The sequence below is a fragment of the Myodes glareolus genome, chromosome 10 (genome assembly GCF_982192425.1).
Source record: "Myodes glareolus chromosome 10, mMyoGla1.1, whole genome shotgun sequence".
NCBI classification, from domain to species: Eukaryota; Metazoa; Chordata; class Mammalia; order Rodentia; family Cricetidae; genus Myodes; species Myodes glareolus.
The window spans coordinates 12169655-12186439 of record NC_142035.1 but is presented as its reverse complement, the minus strand read 5'-3'; the positions used below and the strand labels follow the sequence as shown (position 1 = coordinate 12186439).

The window sequence follows — 16785 nt, the reverse complement described above, 5'->3', positions numbered from 1 at the left end:
TGTGTAGCTCCAGTTGGCCTAAAGTTCAATTCTTGGCCTGGATTGGCCTAGACCCTCTCCTAGGAGCTCAGCTTAAATTTTGAACCATCATTCATCATCTAATCTTTCCTTTTTTTTATATTTTTATATTTTATACTTTATTTTTTTATTTATTATGTATACAGTTTTCTGCCTGCATGTACACCTGCAGGCCAGAAGAGGGCACCAGATCTCATAGATGGTTGTGAGCATGTGGTTGCTGGGACTTGAACTCAGGACCTCTGGAAGAGCAGTCAATGCTCTTAACCTCTGAGCCGTCTCTCTTGCCCTTTATGTATTTATTTATTTAAGTATTGGTTTTTCAAGACAGGACTTCTATAGCTTTGGAGCCTGTCCTGGAACTAACTCTTATAGACCAGGTTGGCCTCCTACTCACAGAGATCCACCTGCCTCTGCCTCCCAAGTGCTGGGATTAAAGGCGTGCGCCACTACCGCCTTATTTTTATACTTTAAATAAAGACATAGTTCATTACGAGTGTAAATGTTTTTATTATAACAAGTCTTAACATGAAAATTCTTTCACAGCTGAGAAATTTCTTGAATCTGTAGAAGGAAATCAGAATTACCCACTGTTGCTTTTAACATTACTGGAAAAATCACAGGATAACGTCATTAAAGTATGTGCTTCAGTAACCTTCAAGAACTACATTAAAAGAAACTGGAGAATTGTAAGTATTTTGGGTATACAAAATTAAATACTCGTATAATTGATATGGTTTATATAAATTCTCTTAGTATATTCAGATGTAGATTCATGATAAACAGGCTCTTTCTCCAAAACTCCTGTTACTTAAGTTCCACATAACTTTTTTAAACTTTATTACTCAGGTTGTTAAGAGAGGTAAGAGACAGACCTAGGATGGGAAGACAGTTTAAATGGATAACTAAAGGAGTTTAAGATGGGTGTGTGTTATGTTTCTGTAACCCCAGCTTCTGAGGTTGAAACAGAAGGATACTGAGGTCTTGATAGCCGGGTAGCACAATTAAATCCCATCTCAAAAAAAGTATAAAATTTAAAATAATTAAGGTTTCCTTATTCATTCACTTATTATTTCACAACAGGATCTTACTGTGTAGCCCTGGCTGGTCTGGAACTCACTGTATCACTACTTATCTATCTACCTATTTAAATGTCTGTTTATAGTGTGTGATGTCTAAAGATAAAATTCTTATTTACAGTCTTTTTGGTTGGTGACATAAGAATTTATAAAACAGGTCTATAAAGATAGCCTGGCAGTTTAAGAATACTTACTGCTCTTACAGAGAATCCAGTTTTGATTGTCAGTACCTGCCTGGCTTGCAACTGCCTGACATTGAAGCTTCAGGGGACCTGATGCCCTTTTCTTCAAGGGGCTCCTGCCTGCAGATGGTGCATGTATACTTATGTAGGCAAGACACAAACACAAAAAAAAGTTAGAGAAAAAGTTTATAAAACAAATACCTTAAAGTGTAAACAGATTTTTCTTTGGACTGCCAGCTCACTAATAAAAACATGGAGACTTCTAATTGTGAAAATTCGATCTATAACTTAACCTTGTTTCTAACTAGTTCTTAAACTAAATTAATCCATCTATATTAATCTACATTGTATCTCATCGCTCTTTACCCCATCTCTCTGTGCTGCCCATTCTGCTTCTGTGTCTGGCTGGTGACTCCAGAAGGCACCTTGGCAAAGACACCTCTTCACAGTGTAAACAAATATTCTGCAACATTTCCCCCTTTTAGTCTAATCAATCAAAAAGGAAAGGTTTAAAATCTAATAAAGTAAAATTATATGCAATAAGAACAATTATCAAGAAAGAAATACATTTACAGTGTTTAGTCCATTAGTATTTGGCAAATTTAAAGAAAATACTACATTATCTATTGATGGAATCCAAGAGATATTATCTATTTAGTGAGTCCAAAGTTTTGTACCTGATTTATTTCCTATTTATTTATTTATTTATTTAATATGTATGCAACATTTCTTCCATGTGTGCTTGCATGCCAGAAGAGAACACCAGATCTCATTATAGATGGCTGTGATACGGTACCATGTGGTTTCTGGGAATTGAACTCAGGACCTCTGGAAGAGCAGTTAGTGCTGTTAACCTCTGAGCCGTCTCTCCAGTCCCCCCGGTTTATTTTCTATCAAAGCTACAGAAAAGTAATTATAACTATCAATCTTCAACCCCATCAGAGACCTGAGAAGGATATATTATCCAATTAAACAGGAAGTGCAAAGCAAACAACCTCCAAAACTATAGAAAAACTAGATGCAGCTGGCTGCCTAGATTCCTCTGTTGGAGCATCCATCTTCAGACTTAGCATGTCTGATAGACTATCTTAACTTGTCTTGACAGAGTTCAGCAGTTGCATTTTTTTGTGTGTGTCCTGCCCATCCAATTTGGACAGTATACTGTCAGCAGTCGAGGCAAGGGAAGTTTCTTGCCAAGTGACTAATTTTGGGATAACCAAAGCAAACTCCATATAGAGGTTCTTCAATGCCCACCATCCTCTTTTGAGTTAAATTAGTGCTGCCAGGAGCTGATGTGTCTCACTCTTATGAAAAGCCTTAGGTTATTAAAACATCTTAAATGTAAACCCTGTTTCTAAAAAAAACAAAACATCTTAAATGTCTATCTGTATATCTCTGAAGTGTTTGTAAGCTATCTATCTAAAATATATCTCTGTTTACCCTTGCAAACATACCTAACATAACATAAGCACGAGTAATACAAACCCGGAGACACATACTGGGGTTCAAGATGAAGATCAGAGAAGCAAAGCAGCCAAACACTAGAGAGCTCTTATCTCTACAAAATCTTTTTTTTTTTTAAGATTTGTTTATGATGTATACAGTGTTCTGCCTGCATATGTACCTGCACCCCAGAAGAGGGCACTGGATCTCATTATAGATGGTTGTGAGCCACCATGTGGTTGCTGGGAATTGAACTCAGGACCTCTGGAAGAAGAGTTGGTGCTCTTAACCTCTGAACCATCTTTCCAGTCCCCAACCCTGCCTTCTTTCTCCCTCTGCCTCTGCTTGGATTTCCCGCCTATCTATATTCTGCCTGGCTATTGGCCAAATCTTTATTAACCAGTGGTAATAAAACATGATCACAGCATAAAGAAGGGCATCCCACATCATCCTTGCTACCTGCCTGCGTGCCTCCCTCCCACCCTTTCTCCCCTCTTCCCTTCTTTTTGGTGTTACTAGGGATCAACCCTAAGGTTTTATGCATCCTAGCCATGTTTTCCAGAATATACCCACATCCTAGACCTCAAATTATTTTTTGATTGTTCCCTCTCTCTCTCTCTCTCTCTCTCTCTCTCTCTCTCTCTCTCTCTCTCTCTCTCTCTCTCCCTCTCCCTCCATCTATCTCTATCTCTATCTATCTATCTTTCCCCCTCGAGACAAGGTTTGTCTGTGTAGCCCTGGCTGTCCTGGAACTATCTCTGTAGACCAGGCTGGCCTTGAGCTGCCTGTCTCTACTCCCAAGTGCTGGGATTAAAGACTTGCACCATCTCTTCCCAGCTCTTTTTTTTAATACCAGGTCTCACATAGCCCAGAGTGGCCTCAAAATATGTTGTGTCCCTGAGAATAACCTTAAATTACTAACCCATCTGCCTGTACTTCCTAAGTGCTAGGATTCCAGGTATGCATCACCATGCCTAATTTACTTAGTACTTGAAACTGAACCTAGGACTTTGTGTGTGCTGTGCAAGCATTCTTCCTATTATTTGTGCTCTCAGTCCTCTCTCTCTCTCTCTCTCTCTCTTTCTTTCTCTCTCTCTGTGTGTGTGTGTGTGTGTGTTCGTGTGTGTTCGTGTTCATATGCTGTGGGCTCAGGCATGCACATGCAAACACACCTGGGCACTTAGTGTAAGTGCATATGCAGGAGGGCCACGGTACACATTTGGAGGTCAGAGAATAGCATCTGAGTTTGATCCTTACCTTCTATGTTCATTTTGTTGGTTTTCTTCTGCATGTTCTATGGCTTCTGCCTCTCATCTCTGGGTAGCACTAAGATAATAGATGTTCATGCTACAGATCGGGATTTTTATGTGGATTTGGGGGATTTTCTTGAACTCAGGTCATCACATTTGCCTGGCAAACATTTCTACCCATTGAACCATCTTCATCCATACATTGATTTATTTATTTAGGGACAACATAACCCTAAAACTCACTGTTAGCAGAACCATTTCACTGAACCATCTCCATCTATCCATTCATTTTTTTTTATTTAGGGACAGTATAGACTTTAAACTCACTCTTAGATGAAGTAGTACCTGTCACTTAACCTTCAGGTGCTGGAATTACAGATGTCCATCGCTATGTTTCATCTAAGAAGTAAAATTCTTTTTAAAAAAAATATATGTGGATGTTTTGCCTGCATATATGTCTGCATACCTCTTGCCTGTTTGATACCCAAGGGGACAAGAAGAGGGTGTCAGATCCCTAGACCTAGATTTATAGATGGTTGTAAGCCACTGTGGGTGTTGGGAACCAAGCCTGTGTCCTGTGCAAGAGTAATACATGCTTTTAGTTGTTAAACAATCTCCAGCTCAGAACCAATATTTTTTGGTTTGTTTTATTTTCAAGGCAGGGTTTCTCTGTGTAACTCTGGCTATCCTGGAACTTGCATTGTAGACCAGGATGACCTTGAACTCACAGAGTTCTGCCTGCCTCTGCCTCCGCCTCCCAAGTGCTGGGATTAAAGGCATGCGCCACCATGCCTGGCAAGAAACAGAATTTTTAATTGTCATCAGGAAATCAGAGATCCCAGTAGTTTTTTTGCCAGATAGATACTATTTAGAAAAAAATATACGTTTGTTTCCTTCCTTCCTTTCTTCCTCCCTCTCTCTCTTTTTGAAACAATTTAAGATATTTTAAGACATACCTTTAATCCCAGCACTTGGGAGGCAGAGGCAAACAGATCTTTGAGTTCAAGACCAGCCTGGTCTACAGAACAAGTTCCAGGGCAGCCAGGGCTGTTACGCAGAGAAACCCTGTTTTAAAACACCAAAAAGGAAAAAAAAAATTAATGTAGAATTTAAACATGAAGCTTAAGAGAAAAAGAGATACTTAGAAAAATAGACCCTGAATATAGACTTCTCTGGTATCACCAAATTACACATTTCTCTAAGGAAAGAGTTCATGCTTTTGCCAGATTATTAAAATCTGTTGTTATTCCTGTAGGAGGAGTCTGAGAAATGGCCACATTCTCCATTTTCCTTGGTAACCTGAGATGAAAATTAGTTGTCTTTTACCTGTGAACTCAGATGAATGTGAATGTGGATCCTGTATCACTTGCTTGTTGATGTTTCTCTTTTAGGTTGAAGATGAACCAAATAAAATTTGTGAGGCTGATCGAGTGGCTATTAAAGCCAATATAGTACATCTGATGCTGAGCAGCCCAGAGCAAATTCAGAAGCAGGTGATGTTTCTTACTTGTAGGCTAGGCCCATGAAGGTGGGTGCACCTTTCTGAGGCTCTCTGCTAATTAAACCTTTCCTTCCCTAGCTGAGTGATGCTATTAGCATCATAGGGAGAGAAGATTTCCCTCAGAAATGGCCTGACTTGTTGACAGAAATGGTGAATCGCTTTCAGAGTGGAGATTTCCATGTTATTAATGGAGTCCTTCGTACCGCACATTCACTTTTTAAAAGGTATTAATATGCAAGTTTATTCTTTTAGTATGCTTTTTCTGTTACATTAGTATGACTTTCTGTGGTATAACTTCTTACTCCTTTGAGTATGAACATTCTTGAGTGGCAGAGCATTATTGTTTTTGCTTCTTCTTAAGAATGTTCATCTCAACTGGCAATGGTGGTGCATGCCTTTAAAATCCCAGCACTTGGGAGGCAGAGGCAGGTGGATCTCTGTGAGTTCAAGGCCAGCTTGGTTTGTGGAGCTAGTTCCAGGACAGGCTTGAAAGCTACAGAGAAACCCTGTCTTGAAAAACCAAAACAAACAAAAAAAAGTACATTTATCTCACACAGCCCTAATTTCTATTAGGTAATTAGATATTTGTACGTTGAATTCAGGAGACTGTCTGGTTGAAGGTGTCTAGTAGTCTGTCTGTGGTCGTCTAAATTAACAGAAAGTTGTCCTCCTATACTTCCTCTTCCTTTTCTAGATACCGGCATGAGTTTAAGTCAAACGAGTTATGGACTGAAATTAAACTTGTTTTGGATGCCTTTGCTTTGCCTTTGACTAATCTATTTAAGGTATGGTATGTCTTGAAAATTACCTAGTATTTTAAATTGATGAAATATGTGTATACATTTTAGAGATTTTTTTTTTTAAAGCTTGGTTGATAGTGCCTTTTTTTTTCATTTCACCCAAGTAAGTGAATTTATATATGTAAAGAGAGATTGATATTTTTGACATATGTGGAATTTAATTGATTACGTCATTTTACAGAACACAGGCTACTTTCTTTAGAATGTTCTTAGTATTTATAAGAATCCTATAAAATTGAAAGAAAATTTAACTTTTTTTCAGACAAGGTCGCACAAATACTGTTAGTAATATGAAACTTAAGCCCATCATCGGTTTAAGTCTGACTTTTTTGATGACAAATGCTTTTCATTTCTTAACTTCACAGAGAATAGTTGTGTCATAGTCAGTACTCAGATATAGAACTGATACAAGGGTTTTTAGTGTTTGAATAATTTTTTTTTCAAAAACCAAGGCAATGTAATCAGTTTTCCAACTTTAGATTGGCAAAGATTTTTATTTACTGACAATGTAAAAAGTCTTAGTCAAGGGCTGGGTATAATTCACAGCGCATGGAAAGCAGACGCAGGAGGATTGGAAATTTTAGGCCATCTGGGCTATCTGAGCAGGTCTCCTCCCCATCAGTTTGGTTTCTATGGTGAGACTATCTGGAAAAGAAAAAAACTTTATCCAGATTACAGTGTATGAAATGAACACATTGTTCTTCATATTCTGTTAGAAATGTTGCCACTTTTCTTGGGTGTTACAGTTCATTGGGAAAACCTTAATATTTTAAATTCTATATTCCAGAATAAAGCAAGTAACATTTACTTACTTAGTATATATGTGCAAAGTACAGGAATTTTTAGCATATAAAAATCCTGTTGTTTGATATTTACACATTCTCTACACAATAGGCATTCTTTCAGTGGCTTTGAGACAGGATGTCTCCTTTTTTAGATTATTTTTCTATTTGTATATGAATGTTTTGCCTGCCTGCATGTATATGCACTATGTGTTAGCCGGTAATATTCTCTGGAACTGTAGGTTCTTATCCACTGTGGTACTTTTAACCACTGAATTGTCTCTCTAGCCCTCTACTCTGTGTAGCTCTGGTTAGCCTGAAACTCACTCTGTAGACCATTGTGGCCTCAAACAGAAGAGATCTCCCAGCCTTTGAGTTCAGGAATTAGAAGTTGGGTGCCACCACATTTTTTCCTCCTAGGATCTCACTATGTAGCCCCAGCAGGCCTATCGACTTACTGTAGACCAAGTTGGCCTTGAACTCAGTGTCCTACACGTACTCTTAGTGCTAGCATTAAAGGTATGAGGTACACCTGACTTGGTTTTTTGTTGTTGTTGTTGTTTTTAAGGTAATCTCCTATAGTTCAGGCTTTTCCTTGAATCAGTGATGACCTTGAACATCTGACAATTCTGTCTTCACCTCCCAAGTAGCAAGGTTGTGTGGTGCCAAAGATCAAACCCTTGGCTTCAAGCATGTCATGGTTGTTCTACCCTCATATCCCAAATGTTCCTTGATCCTTGGAATCTTTCTGCTTGTACTTGGATTCGACTTGCCTTACCACACCCAGCTGTAATGCACTACTAGAGTAATATTCCTTATGAGTAATGGAGTTTAGGTTCTATGCAGATCTCTTGGCCTACCAAACTCATTCCTGTGCTGTTTATGTGCTGCTTTGAACTACTCATGTAGAATCTCAGACTCGGAAGTAGAGGCATTCAGAACATTGTGTAGATAAATGCATTGCTGCATTAGGATAATGCTCATTTGGAAATGATCTAAATGCCAAACAATAGAAGTTTCTTAATAAGAGCATGTGGAAACTGTTTTTGCTTAGTGTTTATATATGTGCCCATAGCTGATGAAAAGATGCTCAGAGTGTTACAATTTGGATTCTTCAGTAGTACTCTTCCAATCAAATTAAAAATACATACTTTTAACTTGTTTTTCAGAATATCTTAAGTGAATATATGTTATTTAAAGGCCTCATTTGGAGAAGAAATTTGTGTAGTCTCAGCATAGTATTTCATTAAGCTCAGCATGCTGATTTTATGATACACTAAAACTGTGTTCCTAAATTCCCTTCCAAGGCTACCATTGAACTGTGCAGCACCCATGCAAATGACGCCTCTGCCCTGAGGATTCTTTTTTCTTCTTTGATCTTGATCTCAAAATTGTTCTATAGTTTAAACTTTCAGGTAAGTTTCATTTGATTTCTTGCTTTTGGGTCTCCTTTTTTCTCTCTCACTCTCATTCTCTCTCTTTCAACTTTAAATATACAGTCTACCCCAGTACTCCTTACTGCTGAGCCATCTCTGTAGCCCCATCCCAAAGCCTTTTTCTTTTCTTTCTTTCCTTTTTTTTCTCTATTTTGTTAATAGTTGGGTGGTGGCCGTGAGGAACAGCTTCGTTTTTCCGTGAAACTGCTGTCAGGACCTTTTCTCTCTACAATGAGTCTACAAATAAGACTACTTTGAACAAGCTATAAAGATAATCCTAAGAAACTATATATTAATGTCATTAAACAAGAGGAAGTCCTCAAAAATCTTAACATCATTTTAAAATTGGGGATTGGAGAAATGGCTTGATATCAGAACTGGAATTACAGACAATTGTGAGTTCCTTTGTGGGTTCTGGGAACCAAAAATCACTTAGCCATCCCTTCAGCATCTCCTCCCTCCACCTTATACCTCTGCCCTAAATTTTAAAAGCATTACAGAGACAAAAATTAATAAATCAATGTGATTTTTGAGTTTTTATTTATTTGTATGTGTGAGTGTATGCCATGGGAGGGGGGTGCCTGAGGAGGCCAGAGTGGGCTGGAGTTACAAGTAGTGGTGAGTCACCATGTGGGTGCTAGCGATCTTACTCACTGAACCATCTCACTGTAGGCTTGTGAGAGAGGGGAAAAGCTCTGACAGAAATAAGAACCATAGATATGTCAGAGGGAGTGCTGGTGACCACTACACTACAGCAAGAAATGTCTATCGTGCTTGTTATCAAGATACCATCTCCAGTTATTCCTTTCGGGCTTTTTAAAAATTACCCAATTTTTATTTTTATTTATTGTGTGTCTGAGTATGTGCCAAGTGTGATGTCTTTAGAGGTCAGGACTGGATTTGGATTCCCAAACTGGAGTTGCAGGTGTTTGGGACTCACCACATGAGTGTTGGGACCCTTCTAAGAGCAGGATGAAGATCTTAATCTGAGCTTCTCCTAAGCTTGCTTTCTTTCTTTAAGTTTGTTTTTCTGTGTGCATGCATGCACATGCCGTATGCCTGTTCTTGATGCGGGGATTCTTGAATCAGAGCTTCAGGACAAGGAAGGGGTATTAACTGGTACACATTCATGCACCAAGATAGAGGAACTGAATTTTTCCTTTGTACTCTGTGGTCTCTGCCTATTCTTAACATTCATAACATGGTAGGTAGTATTTGCTGTGGTCAGGGAGCCTTTACCAAAGAAATTGCATTTTTATTAGGTGAAGGTGACAAATGTCTTCAAATAATGTTATGTGTTAAACTGGATAGCAAAATTCTTTAGTGAGTACTACTGAATTTTTGTTGTTGTCGTTTTGTTTTGTTTATCTGGAAAATCAGGAAAAATAAGCTTGAGTTGTCACAGGTAGGAAGCCCATTTCTTCAGAAGACTGTACTGTACTATCTATGCTAGAGAAAATCAGCAACTGTACAAGAAACCAGAGTCTGAACTGTGGTCATCTTACAATAAGCTCACTAGTTGGAGGGGAAGGAGGTTGTGTTGGTAATGAGTATGCTTTGTGAACATGGGCTTCATGCCAGTCCTCATCAAATCTCTAAGGAATAAGTGGATATAGACTGGGGAAAGACAGTAGGTACAGTGTTGTGATTTTCAGAGGCCTGGGACTGCAGGACAGACATCAGCTACCACAGTTACAGATGGACCAAACTATACGTGAGCCCAGAGGCGTGGCCAGATGTTTTATCATAGTGGGGAAATAGACTACTCTCTCCATTTTATCAAAAGGTTAAAGTCCACAATTATTCTTTAGGATCTCCCTGAATTCTTTGAAGATAATATGGAAACTTGGATGAACAACTTTCATACCCTCTTGACATTGGATAATAAACTCCTACAGACTGATGTGAGTATTTAAAATATTGTCAAAGTCTTTTTTTCCTTCATTAAGAATTATCTTGGTGGGGCTGGAGAGATGGCTCAAGGATTAAGAGGATTACCTGCTCTTCCAAAGGTCCTGAGTTCAATTCCCAGCAACCACATGGTGGCTCACAACCATCTGTAATGAGGTCTGGTACCCTCTTCTGGCCTGCAGGCATACACACAGACAGAATATTGTATACATAATAAATAAATATTGAAAAAAAAAGAATTATCTTGGTGTATAGATGAAATGCAGTGTTGAAATGTTTGCTTGGCATGAGTGGGCCCTGGGTTCAAAACAGTACTAAAGGAAAAAAAGTTAGTCTGAAGACTTACTTACTTGTGGATTGTTACTAGATAAAATTTCACAAATGTAAGAAATTTGACTATGTAATATGTAGGAAATTTCTTACCGTAATTGGGCCTACTTTCCTATAATCTCAGCACCATCAGCGTCAGAAGATTTGGAATTCAGTGTCATTCTCGGGTTTGAGGACACCCTGGATTATGAGACCCTGAAGACAGATGCTAAAAAAAAACCCCACACTAGCTCAGAATTGAGTGTATTTATTTAGTGTTAGACTCACAAATCACAGTCCTGCTCAAATGGGGAACGGCAACCAAATCCCACAACTGGAAGAGAGAGAAAACGCGTACATTCTATTACTCACTACTATTAGTAGTGTGAATAAGCTCACACTAATCTATTATCCCATTCAATCCCCCCCCTTTTTTAAAGAGATTCCTGAGCCTGCACTAATAATAGTGAGTAATAGAGTAAATACTTGCGGCTATTATTTATAGGCGATTTACATTGATTTAGATTCTTGTATATTGATACAAACTTAAATTATATTGAATATGTTCCTATTTTCGTCTACAAGAGCCTGTCTTATGAAACAGCAAAAGTGGGTTGGGGAGCTTGTAAGATCGCTCAGCATATAATAGCATTTGTTGCCATGCCTGATGACTTTATTTTCTCTCCCTTTGAGGCAGGGTTCTTCTGGGTAGCCCCAGCTTTCCTGAAACTCGCCTGTAGACCTGGCTAGCCTTGAACTCACATGCATTTGCCTCTGCCTCCTACGTTAGGTTATTAAAGGCATGCTTCACCATTCCCAACTAAGTATTTAATTTATTGTTAATTTATTTTCTAGCATGAATTTGCACAGTTCATAAGAGTTGAGAAACGTCCAATTCTATGGAGGAAATAGTATGTAGAGGAGAAACTGGTCCATACAGCTAATCAAAAATGTGCCAGAGTCACTCAGGTTTGGACTCAAAGCATGAGGGGCACAAAGAGAGACTGCACTAATCAGTTTCAATGCAGTTGGTGAACCCTACTTAAAGTTATATTAATTAAAGGCATTCTACTATTTTAAAAATATTTTATGTGTGTTAGTGTCCTGCAAACATATATGCACCACATTCGTGCCGTGCCCACAGAGGCCAGAAGAGAATGTTTGATCCCCTGGAACTGGAGTTGTCAATGACTATAAACTTCTGTTTGGATACTGGCAAGTGTACCCAAGGCTGCAAGAGGAGCAAGTGCTCCTAGCTTCCTATTGTGTTCCCACTGCTGTTAAATATTTTATAGCGAAGTGTTCATACAGACCTTATAGTGTTACTTTGTTTTGAGGTAGGGCATTGCACATATTAGTATACTTAGTAATAAAATGATAATCCTCTGGAGTAGCAACATAATAGTAAAATGGGAATGCATTGATGTGATTGCCTAATGGTTAAAAGCACCAGCAGTTCTAACACAGAGGACCTGTGTTTAGTTCCCAGTACCCACATACTGGCTCACAGCCATCTGTAATTCCAGTTCTAGGGGAATCCAATGCTCCCTTCTGATCTCCACTAGCATCAGGCATACATGTGACGCACAGGCATACATACAGACAAAACACCTATGCACATAAGACTTGAAAATAATATAGTTTTTAAAAAACCCATGCTACAGAAAGTATATATAATTACTTTTCAAGCTTCTATGGTATTATTTTTTCTGCTTTAGATTTTTAAGTTTTATTTTTTTGTGTGTGTATGTGTGTTTTCCTCACATGCAAATGTATATCACATACATCCTGGAACTGAGGCTTTCGTTGGTCATGAACTAACATTTGGCTTTTAGGAATTGATCGGGTCCTCAGCAGGAATGGGAAGTGCTCTTCAACACTGAGGTGTTTCTCTATTCTCCACATATTTTTCAGTCTCATATTTGAAATGCTTCATTATCAACAACAAGGAGAAAAAGACTCAGCTCAAATATGTGAGGATCTAGGTGTTGTGATTTTCACCAATAATTCAAGTACTTGGGATGTTGAAGTCAAAGAATCATTGAAAGGATCATTGAAAGACTTATTTTTAAGTGGGGGGGGCAGGCAGTGGTGGCACTCGCCTTTAGGAGGCAGAGATAGGCAGAGTTATGTGAATTTGAGGACAGTCTGGTCTACAGAGCTAGTTCCAGGTTAGCCAGGGCTACATGGAGAAACCTTGTCTTAAAAAATCAAAAGGTGGGAGGTGTTAAGAGTTACTGTCAGTGATTAGTAAATAATGGTCTTATCACTTGTTTCTTTGAAAACCTTTCATAAAGTGATGCCAGAGCAAATACAGTACAATAATTGATTTGGATTTAATTAAATTTTAAAGATGTCTATGCCTGAATTGCAGCTTCTCTCTTTCCTTTATATCAACCTAAAAATTGTATATTTTTGAGTTTTGTCTTTTCTCTCATGAGGATGAAGAGGAAGCAGGCTTATTGGAGCTTTTAAAGTCTCAGATTTGTGATAATGCTGCGCTCTATGCACAAAAGTATGATGAGGAGTTTCAGCGGTACCTGCCTCGCTTTGTCACAGCCATTTGGAATTTACTAGTTACAACAGGTCAAGAGGTTAAATACGATTTGGTAAGATGATGTTAGAGACAAGAGATATTTCTTCCCTGTTTGTTTATTTCATAAAAAAAAATTAGTTTTGCTTTTAAATATATTCTTATTTTTGTCTTTTGATTCAGTTGGTAAGCAATGCAATTCAATTTCTGGCTTCAGTTTGCGAAAGACCTCATTATAAGAATCTGTTTGAGGACCAGAACACGCTGACAAGTATCTGTGAAAAGGTTATTGTGCCTAACATGGAATTTAGAGGTAATTATGGGAAAGTGAAAAGGGTTTTTAGGGGAGTAAAAGCTGATATTTAAAGTACAAACTGGGGAGCTGGGCATGAGATCTCCCTCCTCCCCTATTGTTTAAAGGTGTTTAACATCAATTTAATAAGATGTCTTCTTCTGATTGCTTTGATTTTTGTGTGTGTATATGTGTGTGGTTATTCTTTTTTCTTTTGGTATTTTGAGAAGGGTTTCTCTGTGTAGCTTTGAAGCCTGTCCTGGTGCTCACTCTGTAGACCAGACTGGCCTTGAACTCACAGAGATTCTTCTGCCTCTGCCTCCTAAATGTTGGATTAAAGGTGTGCGCCACCACCACCCAGCTTTTGCTGTTTCAATTGTGAGTTTTCAAGACACAGCTGAAGGACAGATCTTTATTCTGATAATGTCTGTGCTACTTGTGTTTATCCATGAAATATTTTATCAAATAATAGTGAATACAGTTGCGTTTTGTTTTAATGTACTTACTGGCAAAATAGAAGGCATTCCTAGAATGATGCCTAAACTTTTAAATGTTGGAGGTGAAGGTGGGTTTTAGGAACTCTATTCTTTATTACAATCATGATTTGTCGAATACTCACTTTTTGGTGTGTTTGCTGCTAAAGTCACTATGAAAGAATACTTATAGAACAGCAGTTCAGGTATAGATTGTGATGACACGTGTTCTCTGGAGGCCGTCTTAAATTAATCAACTTTGTCTGTAGCTGCTGATGAAGAGGCATTTGAAGATAATTCTGAGGAGTACATAAGAAGGGATTTAGAAGGCTCTGGTATGTATTTGGTTTTTTTTAGTTAATACTCACCTAGCAAGCCAATTTTAAGGCTTTTTTTTTCTAATTGTGGGAAATAGCTAATAGTATAGTTTCAGCTTTTATTAAGAGTCTTTTCCTTCTCCAACTCTGACCCTCATGTCTGTCTGTCTCCTTCCTTTATTTTGTCCCCTCATCTGCTTTCACATTCATACACACAAATAATTTTTAAAAAGTATAAAGTGATCAAGGAAGACATTCAACATTGACCTCTAGCCTGTACACACTAAAAATGCCTGTGCGTGCACAGTAACATACATATATGTACACACCACATACAAAGGTTCAGTGTCATCCTCAGCTACACAGTAAGTTTGAAGCCATTGTTTTCTGTATGAGACCCTGTCTCAAAAGATCCAATTCTTAGAGACTGGGGATATAGCTCATAGTAGAGCCCGTATATTGATTACGTTGCTACGTTGATTACTTGGGTTCAGTCCTTATCAAAAAGCAAAAATAAAACAGTCTTAAATCTTTTGTCTTTTCAAATTATTTTTTGTAGAATTTATGATAACCACTTTAGTTTCATTCTCATTTTGTGGTTTTTGTTTTGTTCTGTTTTTTTAGAAAAAAAGTGTGTTCTTTTTGTTGTGTTGCTGACAGTTTTTTAAAAACTGGACTAGTTGGTTGCTTCTTTGTCCCAAGATACATTTTCTTTCGATTTTATAGATATTGATACTAGACGCAGGGCTGCTTGTGATCTTGTACGAGGATTATGCAAATTTTTTGAAGGTCCTGTGACAGGAATCTTCTCTGGTTATGTTAATTCTATGCTCCAGGAATATGCAAAAAATCCTTCTATCAACTGGAAACACAAAGATGCAGCCATTTACCTTGTCACGTCTTTGGCATCCAAAGCCCAAACACAGAAGGTAAATCTTTTCTTGTTGGTTTTGTTTCTGAAACACCTTAGCAACTACAGGACTCAAAAAGAAATGTCTATCTGCTATTGCAGTCTCTTGCTCTTAATATACTCTCCACACAGCTTCATATGGATGAACTGCGTACTTGCCTCTTGATCTACACTGCCCATTCTTTACTGTATAGAACATAATTAATTTAGCTGAACTAATTGGTTTAGGAACATCTATTGTCTTAAGACAGTTTTGTTTTATATCTTAAGAACTTGGGTATTGAAGTGTTCATCTCTGGGCTGAAGAGATAATACCAGCACACAAGAGGCTAGAGGAGTACCGTGAGCTCAAGACCCTCAGTGCTACATAGTGATATCCTGGCTCATGAAAGAAAAAGGAAAAACAATGAAGAGATAACTTTGTGGTTTAGTGTACTGGCTATTTTTCCAGAAGACCTGGGTTCAAATCCTAGCATCTACATGGTTCATGCCTTCTGTAACTTCAGTTGCATGAGACCGGATACCCTCTTCTGGCCTCCTCAGGCACCTGACATACATGTGGGGCATAGATGAAGTAAAACATTTATACTCAACAACAATAGAGGGTTAAGTGAAGTGCTCATCTTCTAAGTTTGTACTATTGTATGTGGATATTTTGTGTTATTTTACTGTTATGTATTTTTTTTTCAGCATGGAATCACACAAGCCAATGAACTTGTAAACCTAACTGAATTTTTTGTGAATCACATACTTCCTGATTTAAAGTCAAATAATGGTGAGTTTTGTGAAATTGTTTCTTTTCTATAACTTATAATGTTGTACCTTCAGTTTTTGCTGCAATAATATGACAGAAGTTCAGGGCTCTGTGTCACCAGAATTTTCAGAGGCAGTAATGACGTGGTTTCTTCAGCTTCTGTCTATGTAAAATTAACCTGACAATACTTTTTTTGTTTGTTTTAGAAGAAACTAGGAGTAAGGAGACAGACTGAAACTCAGTTTTGTTATTCTGCTATATTCTTACTATGTTTTTCATATAGGAAGGAAAATAAAGTAAATTAAAAGTTCTAAGATGGTTATGGTGGTGAACATCTTTAATTCCAGCACACATTTAAATGCAGAAAAAATAAACACATTAAATAAAAATTTTAGCCAGTTGTGGTAGCACGTGACTTTGTTGTCAACACCCGTGAGGCACCAGGTCTCTTGAGTTCTAGGCCAGTCTGATCTAGACTGAGTTCCAGGATAACTGCAGCTTCATAGTGAGACCCTGTCATAGGTAGGTAGGTAGGTAGGTAGGTAGGTAGGTAGGTAGGTAGGTAGGTAGGTAGGTGTGGGATATGTCTGTAATCCCAGCATTTTCAAAGCTGAGGCAAGAAGACTAGGGAGTTCATAGACTTCTAAAGCAACAGGACAGGTTTAAGGCCATATGGGGATGGTTCATATTCTGCCTTGAAAAAACAAGGAAAGAAATCAAATTTAGTTTCAAAGTATGTGACATTGATAAGAAAAGTTTCCCATGTTTATGAATATGCTGATGTAAATTGAGATA

At 38.0% G+C, this 16785-nt stretch overlaps 1 protein-coding gene across 1 annotated transcript in view; it reads left to right on the top strand.

Moving 5' to 3' along the window:
- The window catches only part of Cse1l (chromosome segregation 1 like), a 46413-nt gene that overhangs the window by 14060 nt on the left and 15568 nt on the right, over positions 1 to 16785 (top strand). The window contains exons 3-13 of the mRNA XM_048441112.3: positions 565 to 707; positions 5364 to 5465; positions 5552 to 5697; positions 6168 to 6258; positions 8363 to 8470; positions 10303 to 10395; positions 13153 to 13320; positions 13428 to 13557; positions 14279 to 14344; positions 15053 to 15255; positions 15927 to 16011. Coding sequence (XP_048297069.1) covers positions 565 to 707; positions 5364 to 5465; positions 5552 to 5697; positions 6168 to 6258; positions 8363 to 8470; positions 10303 to 10395; positions 13153 to 13320; positions 13428 to 13557; positions 14279 to 14344; positions 15053 to 15255; positions 15927 to 16011 — 1335 coding nt within the window. The remainder of the gene's footprint in view (positions 1 to 564; positions 708 to 5363; positions 5466 to 5551; positions 5698 to 6167; positions 6259 to 8362; positions 8471 to 10302; positions 10396 to 13152; positions 13321 to 13427; positions 13558 to 14278; positions 14345 to 15052; positions 15256 to 15926; positions 16012 to 16785) is intronic.